At 62.3% G+C, this 12,392-nt stretch overlaps 2 protein-coding genes across 2 annotated transcripts; both read left to right on the top strand.

Moving 5' to 3' along the window:
- Positions 1 to 157: 157 nt before the first annotated feature.
- On the top strand, positions 158 to 8,183 carry LOC311188170 (SWI/SNF-related matrix-associated actin-dependent regulator of chromatin subfamily E member 1-related; the record flags this gene model as incomplete). The annotated part of the gene is made up of 10 exons (XM_084259919.1): positions 158 to 234; positions 514 to 568; positions 971 to 1,079; positions 1,593 to 1,796; positions 2,347 to 2,467; positions 2,759 to 2,805; positions 3,070 to 3,142; positions 3,344 to 3,559; positions 4,055 to 4,179; positions 8,013 to 8,183. The coding sequence occupies exons 2-10, from the start codon at positions 531 to 533 to the stop codon at positions 8,181 to 8,183; spliced, it is 1,104 nt and encodes a 367-aa protein (XP_084116045.1). The 5' UTR covers positions 158 to 234; positions 514 to 530.
- A 93-nt stretch (positions 8,184 to 8,276) lies between these two features.
- LOC311188169 (PDZ domain-containing protein GIPC3) lies at positions 8,277 to 11,993 on the top strand (the record flags this gene model as incomplete). The annotated part of the gene is made up of 6 exons (XM_084259918.1): positions 8,277 to 8,599; positions 9,349 to 9,534; positions 9,663 to 9,843; positions 11,248 to 11,360; positions 11,636 to 11,717; positions 11,842 to 11,993. Exons 1-6 carry the CDS (start codon positions 8,357 to 8,359, stop codon positions 11,991 to 11,993), a joined length of 957 nt encoding a protein of 318 aa, XP_084116044.1. The 5' UTR covers positions 8,277 to 8,356.
- Between the last annotated feature and the right edge of the window lie 399 nt (positions 11,994 to 12,392).

The raw sequence follows: 12,392 nt of genomic DNA, 5'->3' as shown, positions 1-12,392 counted from the left end.
CCGACCCACCTCCCACGCGGCTCCGCGGCACCCTCAGCCAATCGCCAACCGGCGCGCCGACCCTCATCTGCATGTTCACGCCCCTGGGGAAGGTCACACCCAATCCGGCCACTCGCAGGGGTCGTCCTTAGCATGCCGGGGGCGGGGCGGGGCGGGGCGGGCGGCGGGGGCGGGCTCGGGGCGGTTGGTTGGAGCGTCGCAGCAGCCGAGAGGTCCCGGAAAGTTTCTTTGGAGGTGAAAACAGCCGCGGAACTCGGGGCGCTGCAGGGGGGCGGGGGCGCGGGCATCCCGGGATCGGGACGGGGCCCCTCCCGGGCGGGGGGGTGAGGAACCGGGCCCTCCGGGAGGCGATCGCCCAACAAAGGATCCCTGGGGCGCCCGCCCTCGAGGGCCTCCCCGCCCCCGGATCCGGCCCCCCCTGCGCCCGGGGCCCGGCTCCGCAGCGGGTCCCGCCGTCGGCGACTCTGAAGCCCCCGCTCGGGTACCGTCTCTCGCCACGCGTCTGCGTTCCAGGCGCGGCCCGGAGTGCCATGTCCCACGGCCCCAAGCAGCCCGGCGCGGCCGCAGCGTGAGTGCGACGTCCCCTCCCCCCGCGCGGGGCCGCGGCCCGGCCCCCGCCGCCTCCCCGAGCGCCTCGGTCCCGCCCGGGGCCCGGCCCCCCGACCCGGGACGGGCCCCCCTCTGCTGCCCCCCACCGCTTTCCTCCAACCCCGACCCAGTCCCCCGGTCTTCTGCTGGCCCCAGCACCTCTGCCCCGACCCCGCCTCCCGGGACCCGAGTCCCTCGTGGCCACGCGTCCGTCGAGGCGAGGGCGGTGAACCCAGCGTCCCGGGGCCTCGGCTCCTCCCAGGGGTCCCTGCTGCCCCCACGAGCGCCCCGGTACCGACCCCCCTGCCGGGGCCCGGGCGCCGTACTTCCAGCCTGGAGGTCGGGCTTAGGGTGGGGTGACCGTGGCGCCCCGTGGCTCCAGGACGGCGGGCGGCAAGGCTCCGGGCCAGCATGGGGGCTTCGTGGTGGCTGTCAAGCAAGAGCGAGGCGAGGGCCCGCGGGCCGGCGAGAAGGGGTCCCAAGAGGAGGAGGTGAGCGCCCGCGCGGGGGCGGGAGGCCCTGGATCGCGCCCCTCGCCTTGAGGCCCCGCCCAGTCTGGATTTGAAGTTGCCGTGGCCCCGCCCACAGCCGCCTTTCCCTGCGGACGCCTCTCCCGGAGGTTGCCCGCCTCCCTGGGCTCAGACCCCGCCCCGCGGGTGCCAGTTCCGCCCACTGCCGGGGCTCCCCCGGCTCCAGGCACCCTCGGGTGGTCCCCGGGTTCCCCCGCAAGAGGCCACGCCCACGCCCAGAGGCCACGCCCACGCCCAGAGGCCACGCCCACAGCGCGAGCCCGTGGCAGCCCGGGCCTGCCCTCTGCCCCAGCAGCGCCGATCCCTCCATCCCTAGCCAGGGCCCACCCCTCTCCCAGCCTCGACGGCTGACCCGGCCAGATCTCCAGGCCTTTCGGGTTCTATCTCCGGGCTAGACCCCACCCAAGCCTCCCCATGCCCCCTCTGGGCCCCGCCCCCCTCCTGACTCCTCCCAATGGCGGCCGCGTTGTGCAGCCGGTGAAGAAGCGCGGGTGGCCTAAGGGCAAGAAGCGGAAGAAGATCCTGCCAAATGGACCCAAGGCTCCGGTCACCGGCTACGTGCGCTTCCTGAATGAGCGGCGAGAGCAGATTCGCACGCGCCACCCGGACCTGCCCTTCCCCGAGATCACCAAGATGCTGGGCGCTGAGTGGAGCAAGCTGCAGCCCGCAGAGAAGCAGGTGGGACAGCCTGGGACCGTTGTCCTCCCGCTAACTTGGATAACCCCTGGCGGCCAAATTCCCCAAAGGATCTAATGTGGGGTCCTCTCTTGCCTGGAGAGTTGGCCACCCATGAGCCCTCCCCAGCCTATTGAAGGGAGGGTAGCAATAAGCAAAAATAGAAAAGTAACTGTCTAAACCAGTAGGGATGGAGGCTGGATTTTTATGTACAAACTTGATTTTCAAATCCTGGTAATTTAAACATTACAAAAGCAACAAAGAAATGTAACAAAACACCACCAGTTTGCACCAAGTCAGCTTTCAATAAGCAAATTGGGTGCTGGAGGTGGGACTATGTGGTCATCAGGCACCAGGGCGCAGTTTGTAAAGGCTAGAGTTGTGGTGAGGGAACTGGGAGGTGGCCTGAGTGCAGGCTGAGGGATGGGGTTCACCGAAGGGCAGTAGGGAGCTTGGGAAGGTTCGCATAGCCACCTGGGTGATGGAGATGGGGTCCTGCCCTTGGAGGCCTCCTCTGCCCCCTGCTGGGCCAAGCCTTCTGCTGCCCTGCCAGCGGTACTTGGATGAGGCGGAGCGGGAGAAGCAGCAGTACATGAAGGAGCTGCGGGCGTACCAGCAGTCAGAAGCCTACAAGATGTGTACGGAAAAGATCCAAGAAAAGAAGATCAAGAAAGGTAGGATGACAGTTGAGTGGCTGTTCTGAGACTGGTGACCCAGGCAGATTGGCCACCCCCACCATGGGGTTCTCAGTTCAGTGGGGATGAGAGATATGCAACCAGCCAGTTGTAAGTGAGCAGGACTGAGTGGTGCTGAGATGAGGCGGAGTCGAGGCAGAAGCCTACTCCGGGATGAGTAGGGCTGACCTGGAGGGAGGTCAGGAGGGTGTTCCAGGCAGACAGTGTGTGTGAGCTGGGGTCAGAGGACACTGGGAGGCTGAGCCTGTCCTCTTCTCCCCCCACCACCAGAGGACTCGGGCTCTGGGCTCATGAATACCCTCTTGAATGGACACAAGGTAAGCATCCCTTCTCCAAGGAGAGCCCACGGGCAAGACAGATGTGGTCTGCAGGTCTTTAGAGCCTTGGCTGACCCAGGACCAGGGCTCCCGGGAGGACGCGAGCACCATCCTCCGGTGTATGCAAGAACACCTTAGGAGTGTTGATAAATGGGCTCCGTCCCAGTAGTCCAGAGAGTCCCTCCAAGCCTAGGGAACGTCCCGGAGGGGGTTGTCGGCCTCCCCCGCCCCGAAAAACACTGCCACCTCATCCTGTCGTCCCAGGGTGGGGACTGCGAGGGCTTCTCCACCTTCGATGTCCCCATCTTCACTGAAGAGTTCTTGGACCAAAATAAAGGTGAGCGCTGACCTGAGGTTCCTGGTGCGAGAGGACGGGCCCCAAGGGCTCCTCTGAGAGCCAGGGATGGGGGAATTTACCACTAAAAGCTGAGGTGCCTTCTTCGTGGGGTGGCGTGGAGGGGGGCGGGGGTTGTCGCAGCTCAGCCTGCAGAGGAAAGGGGAGGAAGCGGCCGGGTCTGACCCGGCTCCTTGGCTGCAGCGCGGGAGGCGGAGCTGCGGCGCCTGCGGAAGATGAACGTGGCCTTCGAGGAGCAGAACGCGGTGCTGCAGAGGCACACGCAGAGCATGAGCAGCGCGCGCGAGCGCCTGGAGCAGGAGCTGGCGCTGGAGGAGCGGCGCACGCTGGCCCTGCAGCAGCAGCTCCAGGCGGTGCGCCAGGCGCTCACGGCCAGCTTCGCGTCGCTGCCGGTGCCGGGTGCGGAGGCCCCGCCCCGCCCCGCCCCGCCCCGCCCCGCCCCGACGGCTCCGCCTCCTCCCGCCCCCGCCCCGGCCGGCGTCTCCGGTTGCCTCTGCCCCGCCGGGGTCCCCCTTCCCAGACTCTGTCTCCGCCCCCAACAGCCCCAGCCTCTCCCCGGACCGCCCCGCTCACCCCGGCCCCGCCCTCGCTGAACCCCGAGTCTTCCTTACCAACCCCACCCCGCTGACCCCACCTTTGTCGGCCCCGCCGTCCCTGGGCCGCGGCTGTGCCCCCGACCTCGGCCGCCCTCCAGCCGCCAGCGCCGCGCCCTGCCCCGCCCGCCGCTGACTGACTGCCCGGGCCCGGGCTCCCCGACGCCACCTCACCCCTCTGACTCGCCAGCGCCCCTCCCCTGGCCCGCGCCCTTGCACCCCCCTGACCTCTGACCTCCGATCCGCGGAGCCCCGACTGGGCGCTCCCCGCCCGGCTCGGCTGACGCCCCGCCCTCCGCAGGCACCGGCGAGACGCCCACGCTCGGCACCCTGGACCTGTACATGGCGCGGCTGCACGGCGCCATCGAGCGCGACCCCGCCCAGCACGAGAAGCTCATCGTCCGCATCAAGGAGATCCTGGCCCAGGTCGCCAGGTGTGTGCCGGGCAGAGGTGCCGCCCCGTGGCGCTCGGCCGAGCGGGGCGGTCCTGCGCGGGGCCGGCCCCAGGCTAGACCTGCCCGGGCTGCCCGCGGAGAGCACTGGGTTCGCGCCCCCGCGGGGGCGGGGTCCGTGGCCCTCCTCGGTGGGGTCCCGCTGCCGGGGTCTCGCTCGGAGCCGCCGCCCCAAGGGGCTCTGCCCTGAGGGGTCATTCGGCCCGGGGCGGCTGAGGACCTCACTGGGGCGCTGGTCAAGCCCCTGCTATATTAACGACGCGGGGTGGGATCTGCCCGCCCCCCTCTTGGCTATGGGAAGCCATTTGGGGGAGCCAGAATTTCTCTAAAGCTTGGTGGGTTTTTCTGGGTGGATCCCAGACGCCCAGGTTAGGTGCAGTCAATTCCAGGCTTCCCTCCCAGGATCCGTTTGGAGGAACTGAGGGGGCCGCCCTTAGGATCCCCCAGAATCGGGGCGGGTGCTGAGAGATGATGGGTCCCCCCTCACAAGCCTCCTCTCTCCTGTCACAGCGAGCACCTATGAGGGTGTTGGCCGGCCCACAGATCCCGAGGAGACCACGCTCTGGTCATGGCCCTTTCCCTGCCCCCGCCCCATGGAAGAAGGGCTGGGGGTCCACCTTGGGGCCAGGCCTGATCCTGCACCTTGGGGGCTCCAGCTCCCCTAAAATTAAATTTCTACAACAACCCTCTAGCTTTCAACCTCCAGTCCCCAAAACCAGAAAAATCCCCACCAAGCACAACACCCACGGGACCCCATGGTCGGGCCCCCAGCAAGGGCCGCTCGCCTCACAGGCCTCATCACACACTACAGGGATGTGGAAATGTCACAGGGTTGGACCCACAGCAGCTTACGCTTCCCCGGCAGGTGGGGGCAGGCTGCACACCAGTTCCCCAGAATGGGCCCCAGACCCCCTGGGATTCCTAGCAGGTGCTCATGTGTTCCCACAAGCAGGCAAGCTGCCATGACATGCTCCCACATGGGGAGGAGGCTCTGCCTGCCTGTCACCTTCCTGCAGCGCAGAATGGAGGGACTGACTGGTACTGGCCATCCCACCCTTGTCTGCTGAGGGACCCTGATGGAGGTGGCGCTTTAACCACTGTTCAATCTGGACTTTTTAAATTAAAAAAGTGAAACTTGAATATCAAACTTGTGAATGTTTGGGGGCAGGAGGGTTAAATCAGAGGATGTGTCAGGGCCCATCTCCCTTTCTTGGGGTCCTAGGCCTGCCTTCCCTGTCCCCTGGCAGTCACACACCCAATATCCATCTGTCGTCCTGCCTGTGCTGGACATTTCTTGTCAGTGCACTTACACCACGTGGCCTCCTGTGTCTGGCTTCTCTCCTTGGGCGTTGTATGTTCAGGGCCACTCCCTGTGGTAGCGAGTGTCAGAGCTGCCCTCCTTTACGTGACTGAAGCATGTTCTGGTGTGTGGGTGGACACTTCGTGTGTGTCCATTTATCTGCTGATGGACACGGGCTGCTTCCACCTTTAATCTGCTGTGAATCACTGTGTGTGCAGGTTTTTGTTTGAACATTGTCAGTTCTCGGGTATATACCAGGAGTGGAACTTCGGGATCATTCTATGCTTCACTCAAGAGGAGGCCCCTCAGAGATGTCTGTGTTTAATGGAATATTGAAACATCCTAAAAATTTTGGAGAAGAGCTTGACAAACACCAGTGTTACAGGTTGAGTAATGTCCCCTCACAAGATCTGTGGAAGTCCTAACTTCCAGAACCTCAGAATGTGACCTTATTTGGAAATAGGGTCATTGCAGATATAATTAGTTAAGATGAGGTCATCCTGAAGTAGGGTGGGCCCCTAATCCAATATGACTGGTGTCCTTATAAGATAGGGATTTGGACACAGAAGAGACAGCCATGTGATCACAGGCAGATGCTGGAATAATGCGCGTTGCCAAGGGACACCAAGCGTTGACGGCCACCTCCGGGGAGAGGCTGGGAGGCCCCTACCCAGGATGTCAGAGGGAGCAGTCTTGCTGATAAACTGATATCAGACTTCGGGCTGATGGAAGGAAACAAATCCCTCTTTTTATAAAAACCCCCCAGCTTGTGGCACTTTGTCGTGACAGCCCTGAGAGAGTCACACAATGAATATCAACCCCCCCTAGTGCGTGCCCTACTCTGGTGCAGGCACCTCATGCCACACGTGGAGCAGAGCAGCCCCAGGCAGGTCTTCATCTATTTTACCACATACATATGTCTTCCTAAAAAATACAAATGTGGGGGCCTCCCTAGTAGCACAGGGATTAAGTTTCAGTGTTATCACCCCTGCGGCCTGAGTTCAATCCCCAGCCAGGGAGCTGACCCACATGGCACAGCAGACCTTGCTTGTCTCGACCGCTGCTCCTCTCAGCAGTGTAGTTCAGTCAATCCGCCTGTTCTGCTCCCCGCTCTGTCTCTGGTGAATCCTCACCCCCTGCACCTCTGGCCTGCACCCCAGCTTTTGTATGCATAAATAAATAAAAATAAAACTTTAAAATAGGACCTCCCTGGTGGCGCAAGAGGTTAAGATGCAACCTATGAAGCTGTCCGCAGCCACTGCAGCACTTCAATCCCCAGCCAGGGAGCAACCCACATGGCGTAGCAGACCTCTCCTATCTAGCCCGCTGCTCCCCTAGGCAGTGTATTTCAGCCGATCTGCCTGTTTTGTTCCCCGCTTTGTCTCTGGTAAGTTCTCTCACCCCTGCACCTCTGGCCTATACCCCAGTTCTTGTATGCATAAATAAAATAAATCTCTTCAAAAAAATAAATAACACTTTAAAATAAAATAAAATAAAGTATACAGTTCCTTGGTTTCTAGCATTAATTCACAAAGAAGGGCAACCTCTGTCAGGTTACTCTGATTCATAGTCATCAGCTTACTCTAATTCCAGAACATTCCCTGACTCCTTGTCCACACTAGCAGTCACCCCAGCCCCTGGCTCTCACGGATTTACTCTAGTTCTGGACCTTCCACATGGGTGGGGGCCCAGGCCGTGCTCCTGGCTGTCCCACAGTGCACTTTCCAGGTCCTTCCATGTTGTGGGTTTTTAAACTTGACATCAACTTTCTTACACTTTTCAAACCATCTGCACTCACCTTTCCCATCAACGTTTGGTGTCTGAGGTTCTTCCGAGCTGGGAGGGCCCTCTGTTTCGCTGTGTCTGGCTCCCCACTGATGTTTTCTGTGAACCCAGGTTCCTGTTGGGGCAAGCCCAGTGTTGTGTTCCCAGGGGACTCCTACCACCACCTACTGGTGTCCAGAACCTTCCCCATCATTTGTGTCTTTGGCCTCCATTCATTCTTTCACCAAAGGTTGCCTGAGCATGGGGGCCAGGTGCTGGGCCAGGCCCCAGGGCTACCATGTGCTAGCTGCCTGTGGATAGGGAGCCTCGGAACTCAGGGTGTGGTGGGGGCCCCTCCTGGAGCTGGCATTTCAGATGGAAGACAGATGGGGACACAAGATAAATAAGTGAAATATCCACCTGGGATTGCACTAAGTGCTAGAGAGGAGAAGCTGGGAAGAGAGCCTGGGAGGTGGCCAGAGGATGTGACATTTGAGCAAGGAAAGGGGCCTCACCCCTGCCGGTGCCCAGAGTTTCCCGGCGCCCTGTGTTGCCCTGGCAGGGAGCACACCACAGCCGGGGCCTCACGTGGGAATCTGGGAGAAGGTGCGGGGGGTGGAGGGACCAGCCGTGGAGAGGCCGGAGGCAGGCCGGGGTAGCCGGGGAGGCCTGGAGGGCTGTGGCTGAGCGTGGGCTGGACGAGGCCCGGCCCTGCTAGGGTGACCCTCCTGCCCACCTCCCAGGGTGGCGAAGAGAAGATCGAGGCGCACGGCCTCGCGGGCGGGCGTGCCCAGGGACGCCCCGCTGGCCCCCTTCTTGCTCGGGACCCTCGTTATTCCCGGGCCCGCAGCTCGGGCCGCAAGGCGCGCCAGGTGTCTCCCGGGAGCGCGCAGCTGGTCCTGGCAGGGCCGTGACACCTGGGCCCGCGCCCCTGGGTGCCCGGCGGTGTCGCCTTCCCGGGCGGCTCGGGTTCCCGGATCCCCTTACCCGGGCGGCTCGGCTGTCGGGCCCTCGGCCGGGGGAGGGGAGGCCGCAGGAAGCGGCAGATCCGGCGCGGCGGTGGTCGGGCGGCGCAGCTCCTCGGGTCATGGAGAGCGCAGGCGCCCGCGAGGCCCGGGGGGCCGAGGTCCCGCGCCCGCCCGCGCCCCCTCCCTCCCCCGCCGAGCCCCGGGCTGCGCCCCCCGCCCCGCCCGCGCCCCGAGTCCGTCCGCGCCTCGTATTCCGCACGCAGCTCGCACACGGGAGCCCCACGGGCAAGATCGAGGGTTTCACCAACGTCCGCGAGCTCTACGCCAAGATCGCCGAGGCCTTCGGGATCGCTCCCACCGAGGTGAGACCCCGACCCCAGCGCCCGGGCCCACCCAGCTGACCCGGGGCCAGGGTGGGGCCTGGACTCCCTGGCCTGGGGGCCTCGGCATCCCCGATCCCCGGACGGAGGGGCCCGGATCCCCGGGCCTCAGAGAACAGCCTCTGGGATGCGGGGATGTCGGCGCCCAGAGCACCCCCTTCGCGTGGCCGGCGCATGAGACGGGCGAGCAGCCCCTAGGGTTAGTGGGTCCTTAGACCGTCCAAGAACCTTCTGCGCCGACCCAGGTGGGAGTGGGTCCGGCCATCGGGGATGAGCCCTGCGTCCCGGGCGCGCGCGGGGCTGGGGGTGGCGGTACCTGCCAGGTGAGGACGCGCAGGGGCAGGGCTGGGCTGCGGGGCCGCGCCGCACGGCCTCCAGGGGGCGCCAGCTGACTCAAATCTGCTTTAAAAAGATGATCGGGGCGTCAAGTCCCCAAAGGGTTAAATGTGGGAGTCTGGGGGAGGCGAGAGGGGGGTCTCCTCCTGCCCACAGCTTCCGTCTCACCCTGCTCCCCTATTCTGGGGGCCCCAGTCTCCCTTTTTGCTCCCCATCCCATTCTGAGGTCCCACAGCCTCCCGCTTCTGACAGGCTGGTGCCAGGGAGCTGGCCGCCTTCTGCCCCTGTGGGTTTTGGCTCCCCTGTCCACCCCCTTAGCCCGTCACCCTGGTTGTCCTGTGCAGACGTGGGGATGAGCACTTGTTAATTCTGGGTTCCCCCTCCCCTGGGGACAGATCTTATTCTGCACCCTAAACAGTCACAAAGTGGACATGCAGAAACTCCTGGGAGGCCAGATAGGGTTGGAGGACTTTATCTTTGCCCACGTGCGCGGCGAGACCAAGGAGGTGGAGGTCACTAAGACAGAGGACGCTCTGGGACTGACCATCACAGACAACGGGGCTGGCTACGCCTTCATCAAGGTGCCCATGGGGGACAGGCGGCTTCCCAGGTGCCTGGTGACTTGGGGCAAGTCTCTGCACCTTCTCTGCTCTAAGAAGGGTCTGGGGTGGCTGGCGTGGCCCAGTGAGTGACTCTGGGTCCCCCGCAGAGGATCAAGGAGGGCAGCATCATTAACAGAATCGAAGCCGTGTGCGTGGGTGACAGCATCGAAGCCATCAACGACCACTCGATCGTGGGCTGCCGCCACTACGAGGTGGCCAAGATGCTCCGGGAGCTGCCCAAGGCCCAGCCCTTCACCCTGCGCCTGGTGCAGCCCAAGAGAGCCTTCGGTGAGAGTCCGGGGGCCCAAGCAGGTGGGGAGCTCCAGCAGAAGTAGGTTCTGTGGAGGCCTGACCAAGTGGAGGGTGGGGGGATGGGAAAGAATGGAAGTTTCTAGATGCTTTTGATGACATGCCAGGGAGTTTCTGGCACTGCATCCGTAACACAGCTGTTAGATTAAGTCTGAGCAGCAGAGGAAAGTTCACGAATGTCAGAATAGAATGAGGATGCGACTCGAGCTATCTTGTGAGTTGATTTTGAGGCTATGGTTAGTTCTGGAATGACACTTTTCAAAGAATCTGTGACTGATTTCTGGATGAGACAGGAACTTGCCCTGGATGCACATTCCTCACTGGTGACGTTTGAGGGTGGATGTTTCTTTGTCGTGGGGCAGGGGCACCTGAGTACGGAGGGGTGTTGAGCAGCATTCCTGGCCTCCACCCAACAGGTGCCAGTCACGTCCCCAAACATGTCTCTAAATTTTATCACTGTCCCCTGGGGGACAAAGTCACCATCCGCCCCCCCCCCCCAACTTATACACAGGTTGAAAATCTCGGCACTAGATCACCCTGGGTGAATCAGTGGGAATTTTTTTTTTATATGACCAGACTTTCTCGGGGAAGGGAGCAGCATGTTAATTTACACTCTGGCATGAGCCCCTTATCTTAGCGTGGGCTGGGGCACTGGTGAAACTGTTCTAGAGCAGGAGGGTCTAGAGCTGCCCTGGCACATCAGGAGAGAGTTCCCAGAGAGAGTGGACAGCATGGGGGTGGCCTATGTCACAGCGGTGGACAAGAGCTGTGGCTGTAAGTTAGGGAGAACCAGTTGGAGAGAAAGAATTTTTCTAAACTGCTCCTCTGACTCCAAGGAGGGTCTTCAGTAGTCTCTTCTAGAAAGAGTCATCTTGGGCCTCCCTGGTGGCACAGGGTTTAAGTCTCAGCACTATGAAGCAATCGCCAGCCACTGCAGCACGAGTTTGATCCCCGGCCAGGGAGCTGACCCACATGGCACAGCAGACCTCTCCTGTCTCCCCGCTGCTCCCCTCAGCAGTGTTTCAGTAGATCCACCTGTTCTGCTCCCCGCGCTGTCTGGTGAATCCTCTCACCCCCTGCACCTTTGGCCTACACCGCAATTCTTGCATGCATAAATAAATAAAAATAAATAAATCTTCAGAGGAGGAAGACTTGAGATGCATTCTGGCTGGGACGGGATCGGGATGGTGGGCCTAGACCTGTTATATCGGCTTATTCCTGTCCTGGCAAGGTAGAAAGGGGTCTCTGAAGATTCACTCCACAGACACATGGAGGCCTTTGAAAGGTACGAAAGTTCAAAAAGGCTCAGCTGGTGGCTTCTGAGTGTTTACGAAGATGTGGCTCTGCCCAGAACATGTGCCCTCCCCCCGCTGTCCTTTCCAGACATGATTGGCCAGAGGAGCAGGAGCAGCAAAGGTCCCGTGGACACAAAAGTGACCAGTGGGAGGGAGACCCTGCGGCTTCGTCCTGGAGGGGCTGCCACGGTGGAGGAAGTGGTGAGTGAAGGGGGGGCCTGTTCGGGGCGCCTGCGTCTGGCGCACGCTGCTGCTTCAGAGTCGCCTTGGGTAAGATCCCCTTCTGGTCCCAGCCCCCCACCCGCCCAGTGGGCGCCCTTGTGAGGCAGGGTGATAGGGTGCCAGCTGAAGAAGTATTGACTCACGTGAGGCTCCAACCTGCTCTTCCCTAAGGGGTAGGGAGAAGAGGGGGGTTTGGAGGAGGCTGGAGAGATCCAAGGCCCCTGACCTCCCACTTTGCTCCCCTGTGCTCCCAGCCCAGTGAATTTGAAGAGGAGGCATCCAGGAGGGTGGACGACTTGCTGGAGAGTTACATGGGCATTCGGGACCCAGAGCTGGGTAAGGGGCCAGGGTAAGCTGGGTGGACCCCAGGGGGAGGGCAGCCACAGGGTGGAGATAGGGGCCCCAGGGGAAGCTGGACCCTGGGGAGCACCCTCACCCACTTCTCCCGCTCGGCCTGCAGCGTCCACCATGGTGGAGACGTCCAAGAAGACGGTCAGCGTCCAGGAGTTTGCGCATCACTTAGACTCCGTCTTGGGCGAGTTTGCCTTCCCGGACGAGTTTGTGGTGGAAGTGTGGGCCGCCATCGGCGAGGCCAGGGAGGCCTGTGGCTAGTCTGCCCCGGAGCTGAACGCAGCCCCAGCCCAGAGCCCAGCCCTCTGCCCCAGCCCTTCCGGCTAGTTCCAGAAGCCCAGCTCTGCTCCAGAGCCCCGCTCAGATCTGAGAGCCAGGCCTCCCCAGGAACCCCATCCAGTTCCCAAACCCAGAGTCCTTCTAGAGCTCAGGATAGCTCTAAGGCCAAGCTCACCTCTAGAACCCCGTCCAGTTCTGAGTCCCAAGCCAGCCCCCAAACCCAGCCATCCTCTAGAATCCTGGACCCCTCTGAGGCTAAGTCCAGCTCCAGAGCTCAGACCAGCTCTGAGATCGAATTCACCTCTAGTTCCCAGTCCAAGCCTGGCTCTGAGGTCAAGTCTGATTCTCGAACCCAGCCCAGCTCTGAGACCAAGCCTGGAG

The sequence above is a fragment of the Talpa europaea genome, assembly GCF_964194135.1.
Source record: "Talpa europaea genome assembly, contig: HAP1_SCAFFOLD_514, whole genome shotgun sequence".
In the NCBI taxonomy this organism is placed as follows: domain Eukaryota; kingdom Metazoa; phylum Chordata; class Mammalia; order Eulipotyphla; family Talpidae; genus Talpa; species Talpa europaea.
This window is presented reverse-complemented; position numbering and strand designations above follow the sequence as displayed.